Source organism: Dromaius novaehollandiae, chromosome 5 (assembly GCF_036370855.1).
Source record: "Dromaius novaehollandiae isolate bDroNov1 chromosome 5, bDroNov1.hap1, whole genome shotgun sequence".
NCBI lineage: Eukaryota > Metazoa > Chordata > Aves > Casuariiformes > Dromaiidae > Dromaius > Dromaius novaehollandiae.
The window spans coordinates 351535-370652 of NC_088102.1; the positions used below are offsets into that span (position 1 = coordinate 351535).

Below are 19118 nucleotides of genomic sequence, written 5' to 3' on the forward strand. Positions count from 1 at the left end.
ACCAAAGAGAGCTGGGGGCCCCATTCTGTGGAAAAGAGGGGTCCAGAGCGCAGTAAAGGGGTGCTAAGGGGTCTACACGGTCAAGAAATGCCTCTGGGGAAAAAGGAATAAATCTGGAGGGCTTGCGAGGAGACTAGAGGGTGTCTAAGGGGTCTGGGGGGACCAAAGACAGCTGGAGGACCCAATTCTGTGGAAAAGAGGAGTCCAGAGTGCACTAGAGGGGTGCTAAGGTGCCTGCATGGTCTAGAAATGGCTCTGGGGAAGAAGGGAGAAATCCGGAGGGGTTGCGAGGAGACTAGAGGGTGTCTAAGGGGTCTGGGGGGCCAGAAGAGAGCTGGGGGGGCCCATTCGATAGAAAAAAGAGCTCCGGAGTGCACTAGAGGGATGCTAAGGCATCTACACTGTCAAGAAATGCCTCTGGGGAAGAACGGAGAAATCTGGAAGGGTTGCGAGCACACTGTAGGGTGTCTAAGGGGCCTGGGGGGCCAGAAGAGAGCTGGGATCTAGACTCTGTGGAAAAGAGCACCCCTCTAGTGCACTCTGGACCCCTCTGTTCCACAGAATTTGGCCACCCAGCACTCTTCTGTGCCCCCAGACCCCTTAGACACCCTCTAGTCTCTTCGCAACCCCTCCAGATTTCTCCCTTCTTCCCCAGAGCCATTTCTGGACCATGTAGACACCTTAGCACCCCCTCTAGTGCGCTCTGGACACCTCTTTTCCACAGAATTGGGCCCCCAGCTCTCTTATGGCCCCCTAGACCACTTAGACACCCTCTAGTCTCCTCAGAAGGCCTCCAGATTGCTCCCTTCTTTCCCAGAGACATTTCTTAACCATGTAGACACCTTAGCACCCCTCTAGTGCGCTCCGGACCCCTAAGGTGTCTACATGGTCCAGAAATGCCTCTGGGGAAGAAGGGAGAAATCTGGAGGAGTTTCGAGGAGACTAGAGGATGTCTAAGGGGTCTGGGGTGCCACAGGAGGGGTGGGGGGCCCCACTCTGTGGAAAAGAGGGGTCCAGAGCACACTAGAGGGATGTTAAGGTGTCTACACTGTCAAGAAATGCCTCTGGGGAAGAAGGGAGAAATCTGGAGGGGTTGCGAGGAGACTAGACGGTGTCTAACGGGTCTGGGGGGCCAAAAGATATCTGGGGGGGCCAATTCTGTGGAAAAGAGGAGTCCAAAGCGCACTAGAAGGGTGCTAAGGCGTCTACATGGTCCAGAAATGGCTCTGAGGAAAAAGGGAACAATCTGGAGGCATTGCTAGGAGACTAGAGGATGTCTAAGGGGCCTGGGGGGCCAGAAGAGAGCTGGGGGCCCAATTCTCTGGAAGAGAGTGGTCCAGAGCGCACTAGATGGGTGCCAAGACGTATACACTGTCAAGAAATGCCTCTGGGGAAGAAAGGAAATATATGGAGCGGTTGCGAGGAGACTAGAGGGTGTCTAAGGAGTCTGGGGGCCAAAAGAGAAGTGGGGGCCCCATTCTGTGGATAAGAAGGGTCCAGAGCACACTAGAGGGGTGCTAAGGTGTCTACACTGTCAAGAAATGCCTCTGGGCAAGAAGGAAGAAATCTAGAGGGGTGCCAAGGAGACTAGAGGGGATCTAAGGGGCCTGGAGGTCCCAAAGATACCTGGGGGGCCCAATTCTTTGGAAAAGAGGGGTCCAGAGCGCACTAGAGGGGTGCTAAGGGGTCTACACTGTCAAGAAATGCCTCTGGGCAAGAAGGAAGAAATCTACAGGGGTCGCGAGCACACTATAGGGTGTCTAAGGGTACTGGGGGGCCAGAAGAGAGCTGGGGGGGCCCCACTCTGTGGAAAAGAGGGATCCAGAGCAAAGTAGAGAGGTGCTAAGCGGTCTACACTGTCCATAAATGCCTCTGGGGAAGAATGGAGAAATCTGGAGGGGTTGCGAGCACACTAAAGCCTGCCTAAAGGGGTTTGGGAGGCCAGAAGAGAGCTGGGGGGCCCCATTCTGTGGAAAAGAGGGGTCCAGAGTGCACTAGAGAGGCACTAAGGGGTCTACACGGTCAAGAAATGCCTGTGGGGAAGAAGGGAGAAATCTGGAGGGGTTGCGAGGAGACTAGAGGATGTCTAAGGGGCCTGGAGATTCCAAATATATCTGGGGGGCCCAATTCTGTGGAAAAGAGGGGTCCAGAGTGCACTAGAGGAGTGCTAAGGTGCCTGCATGGTCTAGAAATGGCTCTGGGGAAGAAGGGAGAAATCTGGAGGGGTTGCGAGGAGACTAGAGGGTGTCTAAGGGGTCTGGGGGGCCAGAAGAGAGCTGGGGGGGCCCATTCGATAGAAAAAAGAGCTCCAGAGTACACTAGAGGGATGCTAAGGCATCTACATTGTTAAGAAATGTCTCTGGGGAAGAAGGGAGAAATCTGGAAGGGTTGCGAGCACACTATAGGGTGTCTAAGGGGCCTGGGGGGCCAGAAGAGAGCTGGGGGGGGCCATTCTGTGGCACAGAGGGGTCCAGAGTGCACTAGAGGGGTGCTAAGGCGTCTACATGGTCCAGAAATGCCTCTGGAGAAGAAGGGAGAAATCTGGAGGGCTTGCGAGGAGACTATAGGGTGTCTAAGGGCTCTGGGGGGCCAGAAGAGAGCTGGGGGGCCCCATTCTGTGGAAAAGAGGAGTCCACAGTGCACTAGAGGGGTGCTAAGTCGTCTACATTATCCAGAAATGCTTCCGGGGAAGAAGGGAGCAATCTGGAGGGGTTGCCAGGAGACTAGAGGGTGGCTAAGGGTTCTGGGGGGCCACAAGAGAGCTGGGGGGCCCCATTCTGTGGAAAAGAGGGGTCCAGAGCGCACTTGAGGGGTGCTAAAGCATCTACATGGCATAGAATTGCCTAACGTGCTAAGATGTCAACACTGTCAAGAAATGCCTCTGGGTAAGAAGGGAGAAATCAAGAGGGGTTGCGAGGAGATTAGAGGCTGTTTAAGGGGTCTGGGGGCCTCAAGAGAGCTGGGGGGCCACATTCTGGGGAAAGAGGGGTCCAGAGCGCACTACAAGGGTGCTAAGGTGTCTACATGGTCCATAAATTGCTCGGGGGAAGAAGGGAGAAATCTGGAGTGGTTGCGAGGAGACTAGAGGGTGTCTAAGGAGTCTGGGGGTCAGAAGAGAGCTGGGGGGCCCATTCTGTGGAAAAGAGGGGTCCAGAGCGCACTAGAGGGGTGCTAAGGCGTCTACACTGTCCAGAAATGCCTCTGGGCAAGAAGGGAGAAATCTGGAGGGATTGCGAAGAGACTAGAGGCTGTCTAAGGGGTCTGGGGGGCCAGAAGATATCTGGGGGGCACAATTCTGTGGAAAAGAGGGGTCCAGAGCGCACTAGAGGGGTGCTAAGGCGTCTACACTGTCAAAAAATGGCTCTGGGGAAGAAGGGAGCAATCTGGAGTGGTTGCGAGCACACTATAGGGTGTCTAAGGGTAATGGGGGGCCAGAAGAGAGCTGGGGGGGCCCACTCTGTGGAAAAGAGGGATCCAGAGCAAAGTAGAGAGGTGCTGAGGGGTCTACACTGTCCATAAATGCCTCTGGGGAAGAATGGAGAAATCTGGAGGGGTTGCGAGCACACTAAAGGCTGCCTAAAGGGGTTTGGGAGGCCAGAAGAGAGCTGGGGGGCCCCATTCTGTGGAAAAGAGGGGTCCAGAGTGCACTAGAGGGGCACTAAGGGGTCTACACTGTCAAAAAATGCCTCTGGGGAAGAAGGGAGAAATCTGGAGGGGTTGCGAGGAGACTAGAGGGTGTCTAAGGGGCCTGGAGATTCCAAATATATCTGGGGGGCCCCATTCTGTGGAAAAGAGGGGTCCAGAGTGCACTAGAGGGGTGCTAAGGCATCTACACTGTCCATAAATGCCTCTGGGGAAGAAGGGAGAAATCTGGAGGGGTTGCGAGGAGACTAGAGGGGGTCTAAGGGGTCTGGGGGCCATAAGACAGCTCGGGGGGCCCAATTCTGCGGAAAAGACGGGTCCAGACTGCACTAGAAGGGTGCTAAAGTGTCTACATGGTCCATAAATGGCTCTGGGGAAGATGGGAGAAATCTGGAGGGGTTGCGAGGAGACTAGAGGGTGTCTAAGGGTTCTGGGGGGCCACAAGAGAGCTGGGGGGGCCCACGCTGAGGAACAGAGGGGTCCAGAGTGCACTAGAGGGGTGCTAAAGCATCTACATGGTCAAGAAATGCCTCTTGGGAAGAAGGGAGAAATCTGGAGGGGTTGCGAGGAGACTACAGGGTGGCTAAGGTTTCGGGGGGGCACCAAAAGAGCTGGGGGGCCACATTTCTGTGGAAAAGAGGGGTCCAGAGCGCACTAGAGGGGTGCTAAGGGGTCTACACTGTCCAGAAATGGCTCGGGGGAAGAAGGGAGAAATCTGGAAGGCTTGCGAGCACACTATAGGGTGTCTAAGGGTCCTGGGGGGCCAGAAGAGAGCTGGTGGGGGTCACTCTGTGGAAAAGAGGGGTCCAGAGCGCACTAGAGGGGTGCTAAGGTGACTACACTGTCCAGAAATGGCTCGGGGGAAGAAGGGAGAAATCTGGAGAGATTGCGAGCACACTAAAGGATGTCTAAAAGGGCTTGGGGGGCGAGAAGAGAGCTAGAGGACCCCATTCTGTGCAAAAGAGGAGTCCAGAGCGCACTAGAGGGGTGCTAAAGCGTCTACACTGTCAAGAAATGCCTCTGGGGAAGAAGGAAGAAATCTGGAGGAGTAACGATGAGACTAGAGGGTGTCTAAGGGGTCTGGAGGTCCCAAAGATATATGGGGGGCCCAATTCTGTGGAAAAGAGGGGTCCAGAGTGCACTAGAGGGGTGCTAAGGTATCTACACTGTCAAGATATGCCTCTGGGGAAGAAGGGAGAAATCTGGAGAGGTTCTGAAAAGACTAGAGGGTGTCTAAGGGCTCTGGGGGGCCAGAAGAGAGCTGGGGGGCGCCATTCTGTGGAAAAGAGGGGTCCAGCGCACACTAGAGGGGTGCTAAGGCGTCTACATGGTCAAGAAATGCCTCTGGGGAAGAAGGGAGAAATCTGGAGGGGTTGCCAGGAGACTAGAGGGTGGCTAAGGGTTCTGGGGGGCCCCAAGAGAGCTGGGGGGCCCCATTCTGTGGAAAAGAGGGGTCCAGAGCGCACTTGAGGGGTGCTAAAGCATCTACATGGCATAGAATTGGCTAACGTGCTAAGATGTCTACACTGTCAAGAAATGCCTCTGGGTAAGAAGGGAGAAATCAAGAGGGGTTGCAAGGAGACTAGAAGCTGTTTAAGGGGTCTGGGGGCCTCAAGAGAGCTGGGGGGCCACATTCTGGGGAAAGAGGGGTCCGGAGCGCACTACAGGGGTGCTAAGGTGTCTACATGTTCCATAAATGGCTCGGGGCAAGAAGGGAGAAATCTGGAGGGGTTGCGAAAAGACTAGAGGCTGTCTAAGGGCTCTGGGGGGCCAGAAGATATCTGGGGGGCACAATTCTGTGGAAAAGAGGGGTCCAGAGCACACTAGAGGGGTGCTAAGGTGCCTACATGGTCCAGAAATGCCTCTGGGGAAGAAGGGAGAAATCTGGAGGGGTTGCGAGCACACTAAAGGCTGCCTAAAGGGGTTTGGGAGGCCAGAAGAGAGCTGGGGGGCCCCATTCTGTGGAAAAGAGGGGTCCAGAGTGCACTAGAGGGGCACTAAGGGGTCTACACTGTCAAAAAATGCCTCTGGGGAAGAAGGGAGAAATCTGGAGGGGTTGCGAGGAGACTAGAGGGGGTCTAAGGGGTCTGGAGATTCCAAATATATCTGGGGGGCCCAATTCTGTGGAAAAGAGGGGTCCAGAGTGCACTAGAGGGGTGCTAAGGCGTCTACACTGTCCATAAATGCTTCTGGGGAAGAAGGGAGAAATCTGGAGGGGTTGCGAGGAGACTAGAGGGTGTCTAAGGGACCTGGAGATTCCAAATATATCTGGGGGGCCCAATTCTGTGGAAAAGAGGGGTCCAGAGTGCACTAGAGGGGCACTAAGGGGTCTACACTGTCAAAAAATGCCTCTGGGGAAGAAGGGAGAAATCTGGAGGGGTTGTGAGGAGACTAGAGGGGGTCTAAGGGATCTGGAGATTCCAAATATATCTGGGGGGCCCAATTCTGTGGAAAAGAGGGGTCCAGAGTGCACTAGAGGGGTGCTAAGGCATCTACACTGTCCATAAATGCCTCTGGGGAAGAAGGGAGAAATCTGGAGGGGTTGCGAGGAGACTAGAGGGGGTCTGGGGGGCCCGAAGAGAGCTGGGGGGGCCCCCTTCTGTTTAAAAGTGGGGTCCAGAGTGCACTAGAGGGGTGCTAAGGCATCTACATGGTCCAGAAATGCCTCTGGGGAAAAAAGGAGATATCTGGAGGGGTTGCGAGGAGACTAGAGGGGGTCTAAGGGGCCTGGGGATTCCAAATATATCTGGGGGGCCCAATTCTGTGGAAAAGAGGGGTCCAGAGTGCACTAGAGGGGTGCTAAGGTGTCTACGCTGTGAAGAAATGGCTCTGGGGAAGAAGGGAGAAATCTGGAGGGGTTGCAAGGAGACTAGAGGGTATCTAAAGCGTCTGGAGATCCGAAAGATATCTGGTGGGCCCAATTATGTGGAGAAGGGGGGTCCAGAGCACACTAGAGGGGTGCTAAGGCCTCTACACTGTCCATAAATGCTTCTGGGGAAGAAGGGAGAAATCTGGAGGTGTGGCAAGGAGACTAGAGGGTGTCTAAGGGTACTGGGGGGCCAAAAGAGAGCTAGGGGTCCTATTCCGTTAAACAGAGGGATCAAGAGGGCACTAGAGGGGTGCTCTTTTCCACAAAGTGGGGACCCCACCTCTCATTTGGTCCCCAGACACCCAGGACACCCTGTAGTCTCCGCAGAAGCCCTCCACATTGCTTCCTTCTTCCCCATAGGCATTTCTTGACCATGTCAACACCTTAGGGGTCCAGAGCGCAGTTGAGGGGTGCTAAGGTGTCGACACGGTCAAGAAATGCCGCTGGGGAAAAAGGGAGCAATCTGGAGGGCTTGCGAGGAGACTAGAGGGTGTCTAAGGGCTCTGGGGGGCCAGAAGAGAGCTGGGGGGCCCCATTCTGTGGAAAAGACGGGTCCAGCGCACACTAGAGGGGTGCTAAGGCGTCTACATGGTCCAGAAATGCCTCTGGGGAAGAAGGGAGAAATCTGGAGGGGTTGCCAGGAGACTAGAGGGTGGCTAAGGGTTCTGGGGGGCCACAAGAGAGCTGGGGGGCCCCATTCTGTGGAAAAGAGGGGTCCAGAGCGCACTTGAGGGGTGCTAAAGCATCTACATGGCATAGAATTGCCTAACGTGCTAAGATGTCAACACTGTCAAGAAATGCCTCTGGGTAAGAAGGGAGAAATCAAGAGGGGTTGCAAGGAGACTAGAAGCTGTTTAAGGGGTCTGGGGGCCTCAAGAGAGCTGGGGGGGCCCTTTCTGTGGAAAAGAGGGGTCCAGAGTGCACTAGAGGGGCACTAAGGGGTCTACACTGTCAAAAAATGCCTCTGGGGAAGAAGGGAGAAATCTGGAGGGGTTGCGAGGAGACTAGAGGGGGTCTAAGGGGTCTGGGGTGCCACAGGAGGGGTGGGGGGCCCCACTCTGTGGAAAAGAGGAATCCAGAGCACACTAGAGGGGTGCTAAGACATCTACATGGTCCAGAAATACCTCTGGGGAAGAAGGGAGAAATCTGGAGGGGTTGCGAAGAGACTAGAGGATGTCTAAGGGGTCTGGGGGGACCAAAGAGAGCTGGGGGCCCTATTCTGTGGAAAAGAGGGGTCCAGAGCGCACTAGAGGGGTGCTAAGGGGTCTACACTGTCAAGAAATGCCTCTGGGGAAGAAGGGAGAAATCTGGAGGGGTTGCGAGCACACTAAAGGCTGCCTAAAGGGGTTTGGGAGGCCAGAAGAGAGCTGGGGGGCCCCATTCTGTGGAAAAGAGGGGTCCAGAGTGCACTAGAGGGGCACTAAGGGGTCTACACTGTCAAAAAATGCCTCTGGGGAAGAAGGGAGAAATCTGGAGGGGTTGCGAGGAGACTAGAGGGTGTCTAAAGCATCTGGAGATCTGAAAGACATCTGGTGGGCCCAATTATGTGGAAAAGGGGGGTCCAGAGTGCACTAGAGGGGTGCTAAGGCGTCTACACTGTCAAGAAATGCCTCTGGGGAAGAAGGGAAAAATCTGGAGGGGTTGCGAGGAGACTAGAGGGTGTCTAAAGGGGCCTGGAGGTCCCAAAGATATCTGGGGGGCCCAATTCTGTGCAAAAGAGGGGTCCAGAGTGCACTAGAGGGTTGCTAAGGGGTCTACACTGTCAAGAAACGGCTCTGGCGAAGAAGGCAGAAATGTGGAGGGGTTGCAAGGAGACTAGAGAGTGTGTAAAGCATCTGGAGATCCGAAAGATACCTGGTGGGCCCAATTATGTGGAAAAGGGGGGTCCAGAGCGCACTAGAGGGGTGCTAAGGCGTCTACACTGTCCATAAATACCTCTGGGGAAGAAGGGAGAAATCTGGAGGTGTGGCAAGGAGACTAGAGGGTGTCTAAGAGGTCTAGGGGGCCATAAGAGAGCTGGGGGCCCCACTCTGTGGAAAAGAGGAATCCAGAGTGCACTAGAGGGGTGCTAAGGTGCCTGCATTGTCTAGAAATGGCTCTGGGGAAGAACGGAGAATTCTGGAAGGGTTGCGAGGAGACTAGAGGGTGTCTAAGGGGCCTGGGGGGCCACAAGAGAGCTGGGATCTGGACTCTGTGGAAAAGGGCACCCCTCTAGTGCACTCTGGACCCCTCTGTTCCACAGAATTTGGCCCCCCAGCACTCTTCTGGGCCCCCAGACCCCTTATACACCCTCTAGTCTCCTCGCAACCCTTCCAGATTTCTCCCTTCTTCCCCAGAGCCATTTCTGGACCATGTAGACACCTTAGCACCCCTCTAGTGCGCTCTGGACCCCTAAGGTGTCTACATGGTCCAGAAATGCCTCTGGGGAAGAAGGGAGAAATCTGGAGGGGTTGCGAGGAGACTAGAGGGGGTCTAAGGGGTCTGGGGGGCCACAAGAGAGCTAGGGGGCCCTATTCTGTGGAAAAGAGGGGTCCAGAGCGCACTAGAGGGGTGCTAAGGGGTCTACACTGTCAAGAATTGCCTCTGGGGAAGGAGGGAGCAATCTGGAGGGGTTGCGAGGAGACTGGAGGCTGTCTAAGGCGCCTGGGGGGCCCGAAGACAGCTCCAGGTCACAGCAAGCACCCCAGTAGGGGTGTTCTGAGCAGGCGAGGAGTTTTAAGGGGACTAGGTGGCCAAAAACCCAACTGTGGGGAACCAGGACGAAATATGAAAGGTTTCTGAGGAGACCAGCTGTTCTCTAGGAGGCCTGGGGTCCAGAGAACAGCTCTGGGGCCATACCAGCACCCCAGGAGGCATGCTCAGCAGAGCAGAGGGGTCCTAAGGGGCCTAAACAGCCAAAATAGGAGAACTGGCTAACAAGGAAGACCTCAGGACGTGCTCTGAGGGGACAGGAGGGGATGGATTTTGAGCAGACTAGGGGACGCATAGAGGTATGTGAGGCACAACCAAGGAAGACAGAGGAGCCTTAAGGGGACTGGAAGGAAAGGGGAGCGGAAGGAAAGGGGATCTGATGGGATAGAGGGCACATGGAATGGTCATAGCGATAGGGCATAGAGAGGACTCTACAGTGCAGCCAATGGAAAAGAAGGGCTGTAGGGCATACTGAAAGGGCGCAATGAATGCATAGGGTTCTGGGGTACCCCCAAGGCAAACCAAGGCGTCCTGAGGGCAGCGTGTGGCACTCAGAGGGGTTCTGATGGGGCTAAAGGGCTAGGAGATGGACCCTAAGGGGCTCAGAGGGCAAAGAGAGGCATCCTGAGAGGACTAGAGGGAAAAGCAAAGGCGCCGAGACGCACCAATGGCAAACGGAGAGGTTTTGAGGAGACTAGAGGGAAAAGAGGGGGGACTTAATAGGACAAGAGGACAAACATAGGAGTCTTGATGCTACCAGAGGGCCTACAGACACCAAATGTCAGAATAACCTTGCAGGAACTAGAAAGAAGCAAAGAATTTTGAAGGGACAAGAGAACAAATGGAGTGCCTTGGAGCATACCTAAAAGCAAATGGATTGGTCCTGAGGGAACTAGGGAGCAAATGGGTGAGTCCTGGGGGGGACGCGGAGGAAAACTGAAGGTTCTGGGGCATTAGCTCACCTGCCATAATCTTCCTGTGTGGAGCCTGCTTCTTCCCTCTGAGAAGTTGGCCTTTGCTTTCATTGCACAGGCAGCTGTGAGCTGTTGCGTAGTCTCGGCAGACAAGTTGGGGATCGCTGCCCAGGCAGTCGTGACCTGCAACACTGCATGCTCAGAACAGTTCTCAGGAAGTCACGCGTACTCATAACCTGAAGAGCAAAAAGCAAATCTCTCTTAAGGTCAGTTTTTATTTCATCATAGGAGCAAGCTTTCCCTCTCTTCTGCACTGTACTGCCTCTAACAGCACACCTTCCTCATCACCATTTTCCCCTGCTCCTTTCACTCCTCTCAGTTGCCCCTGCGTCTTAGATCTCTAAAGCAGCTGTTTCTCATCCACAGGTACTTTCCTGTCCTGTTGCCGATTCACCCCCCGGTTGTCCTATAGCAAGCAGTTGAGACACCTTGGCCTAATTCTTAGCCGCACACGCCTTTTGATCTGGCAAGCAGCTCAGACAGAGCAGAGGGCAGCAAGAAAGGTGGATCTGAATGTAGTAGACTTGGGCACCGAGCAAGATGGAAGCAGCAGCAAGGCATCAAAGAGATGGCATCTTTGTAAAGAAAAGAGATATAGTTCCAGGCTACCGGGGATTCTCTGTACCTGTGGCCAGGGCTCCTGCCTGCAGGCTCTTTCCACACAGTTAAAGGTAGCTGAACGCAGTGCCCTTGGGAGGCAGTGACATGGTGTCCCCGGTACTGCTGTGGGGTGGCTGTTCCAGGGTCTCTCAGGCTGTTTTGGGGTCCTTGGACAGAGACAGTGCTGTTCACATTTCCTTGAGGACTTTCCCTTGTGCTGCACAGCAGGACAGCTCTGCACCGTGCCCTCCCAGCACTGCCACTCCCCATAGCTGCTGCCTAATTGGCCCCAATCTTGAGCAAAGCTACAACTACCAGGAGCCCGCAGCGCCCTCCTACTCTCCCTGCCCTCCCCATTTCCAAGAGGGACGGCCCCAGCCCCTGGGGGCAAGCCTGCCTGGTCACACCAGAGATGGAAAATGCTTCCTGCCTTGTACCAGGGAAAACCAGGGAAATGCCACTGTCCCCAATGACCTATGGGGACTCCTGCGTGAGCGGCACATGTCCAGTAAGGAACAGACCCAGCGGGCCACTGCTGCAGGGCTGAGAAGGCACCGGCACCTGGAACTGCAGCTCCTGGCCTGCCACAGAGCATAACGTGGCCGGCTGGTGAGAACCCCGCTGGCAAAGGACTGCCCCTCCGGCCGCCTCGAGAGGCACAGCATGCTGTCCGAGCAGCCCAATGCGGGAAGACTACATCTCCCGGCATGCCGTTCAAACAAAAAAAGGCCTCCCAGAAGCCCGGTGCCGGAAGACTACCGCTCCCGGCATGCCAGCGGCGCCCCCCGGCCCCCCACCCCACCCCCCGTAGCGCTAGGTGAAGTTTAACCCTGTGGAGATTCCGTTCCTTTCCGTCCCGCCCCCGTTCCCTTTTCCTCCCTGTCTCCCCGGAATCCACCGCAGAGCCCCGAGCGCAACCCCGCGATCCCCAGCACCGGCCCGGGGCTCCCCCGACACCGCCGCGGCCGGCTACGGGTCAACTCCAACACTGCCCCTGCCTCCCCCCACGACCCTCCCTGCGCTTCCCCTGGGATCCCTCCTCCCCCTCCCCAACGCGGTCCCCAGCGGACATAGGAGACACCCCCCCCCTCCCCGTGCTCCTCCGACTGCGCAATAAACCGCACCACAGCCCCAGCGGACCGCCTGCCTTCCCCCTGCCCCATCCTGGCGCACCCCCCTTCTTCCCCCCCAGCACCACTGCAGACCCACCGCACCTCCTTCCTCCCCACCCGAACCCCAACGCACCCCCTTACCCCCCCCATACCACCACAGCCTCGGCACACCCCCTTCCTCCCTCCCTCCACCTCCATGGCCCCGGAGCACTGCTCTTCCCCACCACATCCTCAGCCCCCACTGCCCCAGCACACCACCCTCCCTAGCCCCGGTGCAGTTTCCCCTGGCCCCAGTGCACCCCAGTTGTGCTGCGCTGCCCGGGACACTCCCACCCACCAGGACCCCTGGCACATGAGGGACCTGCAGCCCGGAGCGCGCACCCCCCCAGCCCCGCTCACCTCCTCCGCAGGGCAGCCGCGTGCCGGTCCCAGGCAGCAGTGCTCAGCAGCAGCTCCATCGTCCAGAACCAGCCCCAGCATGAGCTTCCCCCAAATGCAGCCCCAGCCCAGGCGTGTGCCCGCCCTTGCCATCAGCCCCACCTGGGGCTTGTCCCACCTGCCCCAGCCATGGAGCCCCACCTGGGGCCTGTCCTGCCACCCAGCTCCACCTGGCATTCATCCCAGCCCCAGGGCCTGCAGCTGCAGCCCATCAGGAACTGGGGAGAGGGAATGGCCATCAGCCCCATCAGGGACAACTGGGGCTGCCAGGGCAGCAGAGGCACCCCCACTCCTGAGAGCAGCTTCCTGAAAGCTGAAGGGAGAGGCCTGGGGTATAGAGAGGGGAAAGGGGAGTATGCAGAGGACAAGAGAACAAATGGAGAGCTCTGGGTACAACAAAAGTAGAAAAAGGCAATGACAGAGCAAACAGAGTGACTCTGGGGGCACCACCAAGAAGCACCCAGAAAACTCTGGGACAGGAGAGAAAGCTAAACAGAGAACTTTGCAGTGTGCTGCAAAACAACCACAGGGCCCAACAAAAGACACACAGAGCCCTTGGGGGCAACCCAAAATGTGAATTGAGGGCTCCGGAGGGCATCAGAGGGCAAATGCAGGGCTCTGGGGCAAAGCAAAATACAAATAAAGGGGCTTAGGGCACACCAGAGGGGCCATAAGGCATGTCACAGGACTCAGTGCAGCTGACAGAATGGTGCCTGCAGGCTCCCCCCACCCCCATGGAAACTCTATCTCCCCACTCCAGGCACACAGGCCCTGGCACCAGACCCACAAGGGACACTGGGGAGTGCTGAAAGCAAATCCAGAAGCAGTCTGGTGACCTCACACAGCCCTGCAGGGGCCCTGGGTGCCCCCACAATGATGGGAAACACCCCCAAGAGCCCAGGCAATGCAAGGGAAATTCCCCACAGCTCTGTCAACAGCACTGGGTTCCCTGGGAAGCGCAGGCACTCCAAAGTACAAGGGACTCGGGGACCAGCTCCCAGCCCCGGACACAATGTGTAATCTCCTCCCCTGGGCATCATCTTCAGGCAAACCAATAGCAGGAACCACAGAGATGAGTGCAAAGAATAAAGCAACTGTTTATTGTTTTACTGCGCAGAAACAATAGCTGGAAGCAAGTCTGCCATGGAGCTCAGTGTCAGCATGCTTCCCCTTACCTGTGATGCCTGAAGAGTCATCACTACACCAGCGTCCATCCATCCATCAGGGAAGGGTCATCTCCTGCTGCTGCCCTTGATGTGGCAGGTGTCCGAGTAGCTGACAGCCTACTCCTCTGCTTTTTCCTTCAGGGATAGGATTCAGCTCAGAGATGAGAGGAAAATGCCTGATCTTGCCTGTCTGCACTTCTGCCCTACCCCAGGCTAGAGCCCTGCAAGACACTTCCACAGCTCTCAGCTCACCCGTCACATTGCCAGTCTCCGTGTGATGGGCCTGCGCCATATCAAATCCAGAGCGCAGGTCGGTGTGCAGAGCTGAACGCTGGGTACAGGGGAAGGTTACAAAGCCCAAAGAAGGGTTTGCAGCCTGCTGCTTAGGCTTCAGGGCTTACAGTTTATCTAAGGATTTAGCCCTTTTCCTTTATCAGTAAGTCATAAGCCCTGAACACTAACTGCAGGTCTTGGAACCCTAATAGTTGCCGAGACTTTAAAATTTATGGCTAAGGTTGGATTTTAAATTCTGCGCCCTGATCACTAAACGAGCAAACTGTAAACCCTGACTGATAAAGACTGAGCCCCACAAAAGAAAGGAATAAACTGTAACTCCGGAGTGAGAGACCCTCAACAACAAACTAAACAATAAACCTTAAGTGAAAAATTCCAAACCCTCAGCTTTAAGCAACAAACACCAAAGCACCCATACGCATGAAAACAGTAAAGAGAAGGCAAGGAGTTTTGCCCACAGCTTAAGAAGTTTTCCCTTCCTCTAGAAGCACAGCAGAACGGGAAGACATGCACCAGAATCACGTTACAGCTGCTGTTTAGAGGCTTGGTTTTAGCCACCATTCAAATGTGAGCATGTGCAAGAATCACTCCACAGGACTGCACTAGGCTGCACTTGCACTGAACCTACCTGAAGCACTGCAAGCACTAATTCATCTCCGGGTCAGACAATTAATATTTTTGGTCCTCTCAGCTCCATGGGCAAACATCCACAGCCAGTGACACCAGTGACCACCTAGGGAACAATCACCTCGCACCTCCCAGCACTGCTCACATATGATGCAGCCCAGGACTTAGCTGTGTCCACGCTGCAAGTCAGAGCTCACTCTCCATGGCCAGCCGCGCATCTCCGCAGAGCTCCCAGCTGTGACAAGGCTCCTTCGACTGCCCAACTGGGCTTCGGCACCTGCAAAGAGGCCAGAGCAGTTAGTTAGAGGCCGGGCAACTGCACAGCCCTCCTAGAACTACTCCCTAGTCCAAGGCCCGTAATTGTTCCCACAGTTATGACTGACCCTCCATGCTGCTTCAGTCACCCTCTCTGGCTCCATTTCATCACAAAGATGTCACAGCAGCTCTCACGGACAGGCAGGCTCGCTCAGGCACCCGGCCGCCTCCAGCCTTTGCTAGATGGTCCTCCGCAGGGAAACTCTGCCTCTGATGGACACTCTCAGAAAGCACCGTCCAGCCAAGGCAGGATAAAAAGTAAGGCCTCCAAAACCTCCAAACCCTGGAGAGATGGAGCTGATGGGAAACTGACTTGTGCTACCAGTACTGTAGATTATGGCTTTGCTGTGTACTACGGTGCTGTTGCTCATACACATGTAACCCCATTTCTCTGCTATAGCAAAGTTACTGTTGTAACTGGCTCCTGAAAGAAACAGTAACTTGCGAAAACGAAAATCCCAGGTAAGGCAGTTGCATACTTAAGACATGAGTTGTGAAGGACCTTTACTCTCAAAGTACAAACAATACTGGAACCTCTGGACTTCAAAGAAGGAAGGTCTAGAAGGTTTAGGGCCCAACACTAATAATGCTAGAAACAGAAATTGTTTGGAGGGACAAGAACAGCAAAGAGAAAGGAGTTCCAAGGAAAGAAACAAGCCAGAAGCTATGTAAATGATTGCATTCATCAGGAAGCGATGGCAGGGGTGGGGTGGGTGTGCGTGTTGACAGCACAGCATATCCCCTCAGGAAGCACTAAATCAACAACATGGGTTGAGCTGTAGACATAGGGAAGACACCACTTTGCATAAAGGCAGACCTGACAGAAAAGTGGGCTCAATGCCAGCATCGCAATCGCAACTCAAGCTGCACCACGTGACAGCCCTGGCTGCGCGCAGGCAGACAAGAGGCAGTAACTGCAGACCGCGCTGACAAGTAGGACAGACAGCAGCAGCAGCTCCAGACCGCCCTACCGCGAGCGCCTGTCCTAATGCCCAAGGTCTCGGAGCCTCTGCTGCTCTCTGCCTCCGTGACACCTTCCCCAGGAGCCTCTTCGCTGCCTGCCGCGTACCCCACGGCATCTCTAGCCTGCTAGCGCTCCCCCGCTGCACAGCCACAGCCCCGCGCCTCCGCGGCCAGAGTCCCCGCGGAGGTGTCCGACGTGACCCGAACCAGACCGACCGACGGCACCCTCCGGGCGCTGCCGATCACCATCTCTGCTGAGCGCCGACCACCTCTCGCCACCCGCCGCACCAGACAAAACGCAAAGGAACGACAGACCTCCACCTGGACGCGGGGACAGGGGGGAGAACAAAAGAAAAGAGGGGCAGAGAGCTTGGCAGATGGATGGAGGGAGAAAGAAAGAGAGGGACAGAGAGCCAGCCCCAGGGTCTGGGCACTGGACAAAGGAAGAGAAAGAGAGGGACAGAGGGCCACACAGATGGAGGGAGGGCTGCACAGAGGACCGGGGAGCAGAAGAGAGAAAAATGGGGAAGGCGAGGCGGCCAGAGGAACGGCGAGGGAACAACAGAGAAGGGGGGAGAACCGGAGAGAGGAACGGGGACGGGAAGAGAGGGACAGGGAGCCAGTAGGAGCGATGGGAAGAGGACGAGAACGACGACGAGCTGGCCAGAAAGGTGGAGAGAGAAAAAGAGGGAGGGCAATTCAGACAGAGAGATGGGACAAAACAGGGGAAAAGAGGGATAGGGAGGCAAATAGATGGATGAGGAGCTGAGCAGAGGGATGGAAATAGAGAGAGATGGCTGGAGGGGTGGACAGAGGGCTGGGAAGGCAAAGAGAAGTACAGGCAGAAAGGCAGACGAGAGCGGCAGACGGATGGGGAGCCGCACGGAAGGACAGCGGGCAGGTACTGGGATAGGAAGAGGAAGAGGACGATGAAGAGCTGGATAGAGCGATAGAGAGCCAGTTAGATGGACGCAGATATTGTCACAGAGATGGAAAGAGTACAAGAGGGATGGGGGAGCTGGGCAGAGGAACGAGTAGCTAAACAAAGGGATGGGGCACTGGACAGAGCCACGGGGAAAGAAAGAGAAGGATGGAGCGCTGGACAGAGGAGCAGGGAGCGGAACCGGATGGATCCTGACAGCCTGGCTCGCCATGCTCCGACTCCACCCCACCGGCTGAGCCCGCAGCGCTCTCTGCGCACCGCTGTGCCCAAAGTCCGCTCGTGGGCCTGCTCACCCGTTTCCCTACGGCTCCGGGGTGTCTGTGGGAGCGAGGGTGCACACACGGGCCCAGGCCGGGGAGGAACCTCGCGTTCAGTCACAGCATTTTACCATTCCTCGTGCATTAGCCCCTCTCAGATGCTCAACGCCAAACGCCCTCAGCCCGTAACAACTTCAGTACCCGCGGCACCTAGTTTTTCCACGCTCTCAAATCTTCCTTGCTCTTTCCCGTCTTGTTTGAAAACCCTCCCAGACCCCTTCTGTACTTACATGCTTCCTCAAAACAGCATCACCAAAGTCAACAAAAAGGGCCGAGCTGCATTCCTTCGAGTTGCTGGCCCTCAGAACAGCATCCTGCAAGTGAATCAAGCCACCAAGGTCACTGGGAGATTCTCCTTTTAGAGCTTTCTTCCCCCAAAGCTTTAATGATGGCTCCCTAACCTGGGCAAATGCAGAGCCTCCCTTAAGCGCTGCAGCAGTTTTTACTCTGGCGTCCCAAGTTGCTGCTAGGCAGCGAAGCAAGGCAAAGACGGGTGCGGTCACAGCTGACCCATCTAGCCACGAAAATTCTTATTTTAGGCCTCACTGGTCATTCCAGGTAAACAGACCAAAACAGAGCTCCAAACAGACAGGCGAGGCTTCGCACAGACCTCGTGGCCCAGCTAGCAACAGTAAGACTCTGTCTTACTGAAGACTCTGGGCTACCAGTCGCCATCCCCCCCTCCTTTGCCGGTCCATGCATTGCGGCTTATTACCCGCGAGTCCGGTAAGGACGCTGCCGACCTTCCTGTGGCCGAAGCCTCCTCGTCGGGACCGGGCGGAGAACCTTTCTGCTGGCATTTGAATTCTCCTGGAAGCTCTCGACGCGTGATAACTTACAAAGGTCCGAGAGCAGTGGTAGCCTGTAGTTCTTCACGGCAGCACACAGTCGTTCCCCGAGGTCCTGAACGCCTACGATTAACACAGTTTATCAAAACAAAAATACTACTGCTACAGGGTGTAAAGGCAAGCTAAAATTTCCGCAGCCAAAGAAAACCCCTTCGCGTCTGACACAACGAGCCACACGCACCAGCGCCTATAGCTCGAGGCTAGCAACCCCTCCTGGGCGACGTTCTTCTGGCAGGCTGCGGATCTGAACTCCTCCATCTCGCCTAAGAGTCTCCGCTGGGACACAGCAACTTTGCCAGCCAGGGCTCGTTGACGGAGGCATAGTAAAATCCATCAGGGAGGGAGCAAAGCAAAAAAAAAAAAAACAAACCGAGAAGAAAAAGAAAAAAAGAAAAAGATCAAAGCTCTGCAGAAAATCATAAGAATCCAAAGTTGTTTATAAGCACAAAAGCGGATCCAATATACACACTCAAGCAAGGTAAACAAGAATACGCAAGCCACAAGCACCGCTTCCCCAGCCCCTGTTCTGGGAGCTATGAAGACAGTCGGGCTTGCCGCGAAAGGGAAGTCAGACTAAGTAGCCGCTAGAGATCAACCTCTCGGAAACCTCCTGCGTCCGCGTTTTTGGCGCAACCGTGCTCTGCCCCTCAGTCAATTCAGACGCGCACAAGAAGAGCCACTGCTTGTAACACTTGCACAGCAACTGCCCCCCTGCCCCCGCTCGTTAAGATCAGCGCCCACTGCGCCACTCGGATAGATGATACTCCGCTGTCTCTTCATTTCCCTGACGTGATTACTTTAGAGGGAACTGAATAGATTGGATGGCCCCTGCGTGATCAAAGCTAAAAGTCTCAAAGACGGTTACAGCCCACATCGCTGCTGAACAGTCTTTCTCACAGCCAGAGACTTTTTGTTCCACCCCCAAAGGGGACGTAAAGGTGAGGCGACCGGCACCCGCTTTCCTTTACTGCCGTTTTCTAGCGGTGCTGCTCCCACGCAGTCAGCAGATGTGGAAAGCATTACCGAAAAAGGCTTTCCTTGTCCTGGGAATTTGAGGGCAGGAGGTTTTATAGCCACTTCTTCCAGTTCAGTGAAAGCAGAGTCACGTTCCTCGTCCCAGCTCCCTTCCCGACTCCCTCCCAGTACTTTCCACCATGGTCTGCTGACACCGGCAAAGCCACCTTAATGCTGCTGGAGGAAACTAAATCCTCCTACAATTGCTCTAAGCGGGAACCGGTGAGAAGGAGCCTTAATTCCATGAGGCTTCAACCTATCTACTGTCATCCCGTCTCCCCAAATACCATTGCCAGATAACTAAC

General features: G+C 55.5%; 1 protein-coding gene across 5 annotated transcripts; it reads right to left on the bottom strand.

Moving 5' to 3' along the window:
• Positions 1-13403: 13403 nt before the first annotated feature.
• LOC135328419 (proline-rich protein 36-like) lies at positions 13404-19118 on the bottom strand. 5 transcript variants are annotated; one of them, XR_010389247.1, is made up of 4 exons: positions 17981-19118; positions 17667-17862; positions 14415-17573; positions 13404-13627 (listed from the first exon to the last, which is right to left on the bottom strand). XR_010389247.1 is itself a non-coding variant. In XM_064511784.1 (3 exons), the coding sequence occupies exon 3, from the start codon at positions 16843-16845 to the stop codon at positions 15934-15936; it is 912 nt and encodes a 303-aa protein (XP_064367854.1). In that variant the 5' UTR covers positions 16846-17265; positions 17667-17862; positions 17981-19118; the 3' UTR covers positions 14414-15933. The 5 variants fall into 5 exon arrangements, 3 of the variants coding, with proteins under 3 accessions (XP_064367854.1, XP_064367855.1, XP_064367853.1); XR_010389248.1 differs by lacking the exon at positions 13404-13627 and having other exon boundaries at positions 14414-14690; positions 17182-17265; XM_064511784.1 differs by lacking the exon at positions 13404-13627 and having other exon boundaries at positions 14414-17265.

Bases quoted from the DNA above. Each gene is read 5' to 3' on its own strand.
- LOC135328419 (XM_064511784.1), bottom strand. From the start codon at position 16,845: ATGGCGAGCCAGGCTGTCAGGATCCATCCGGTTCCGCTCCCTGCTCCT.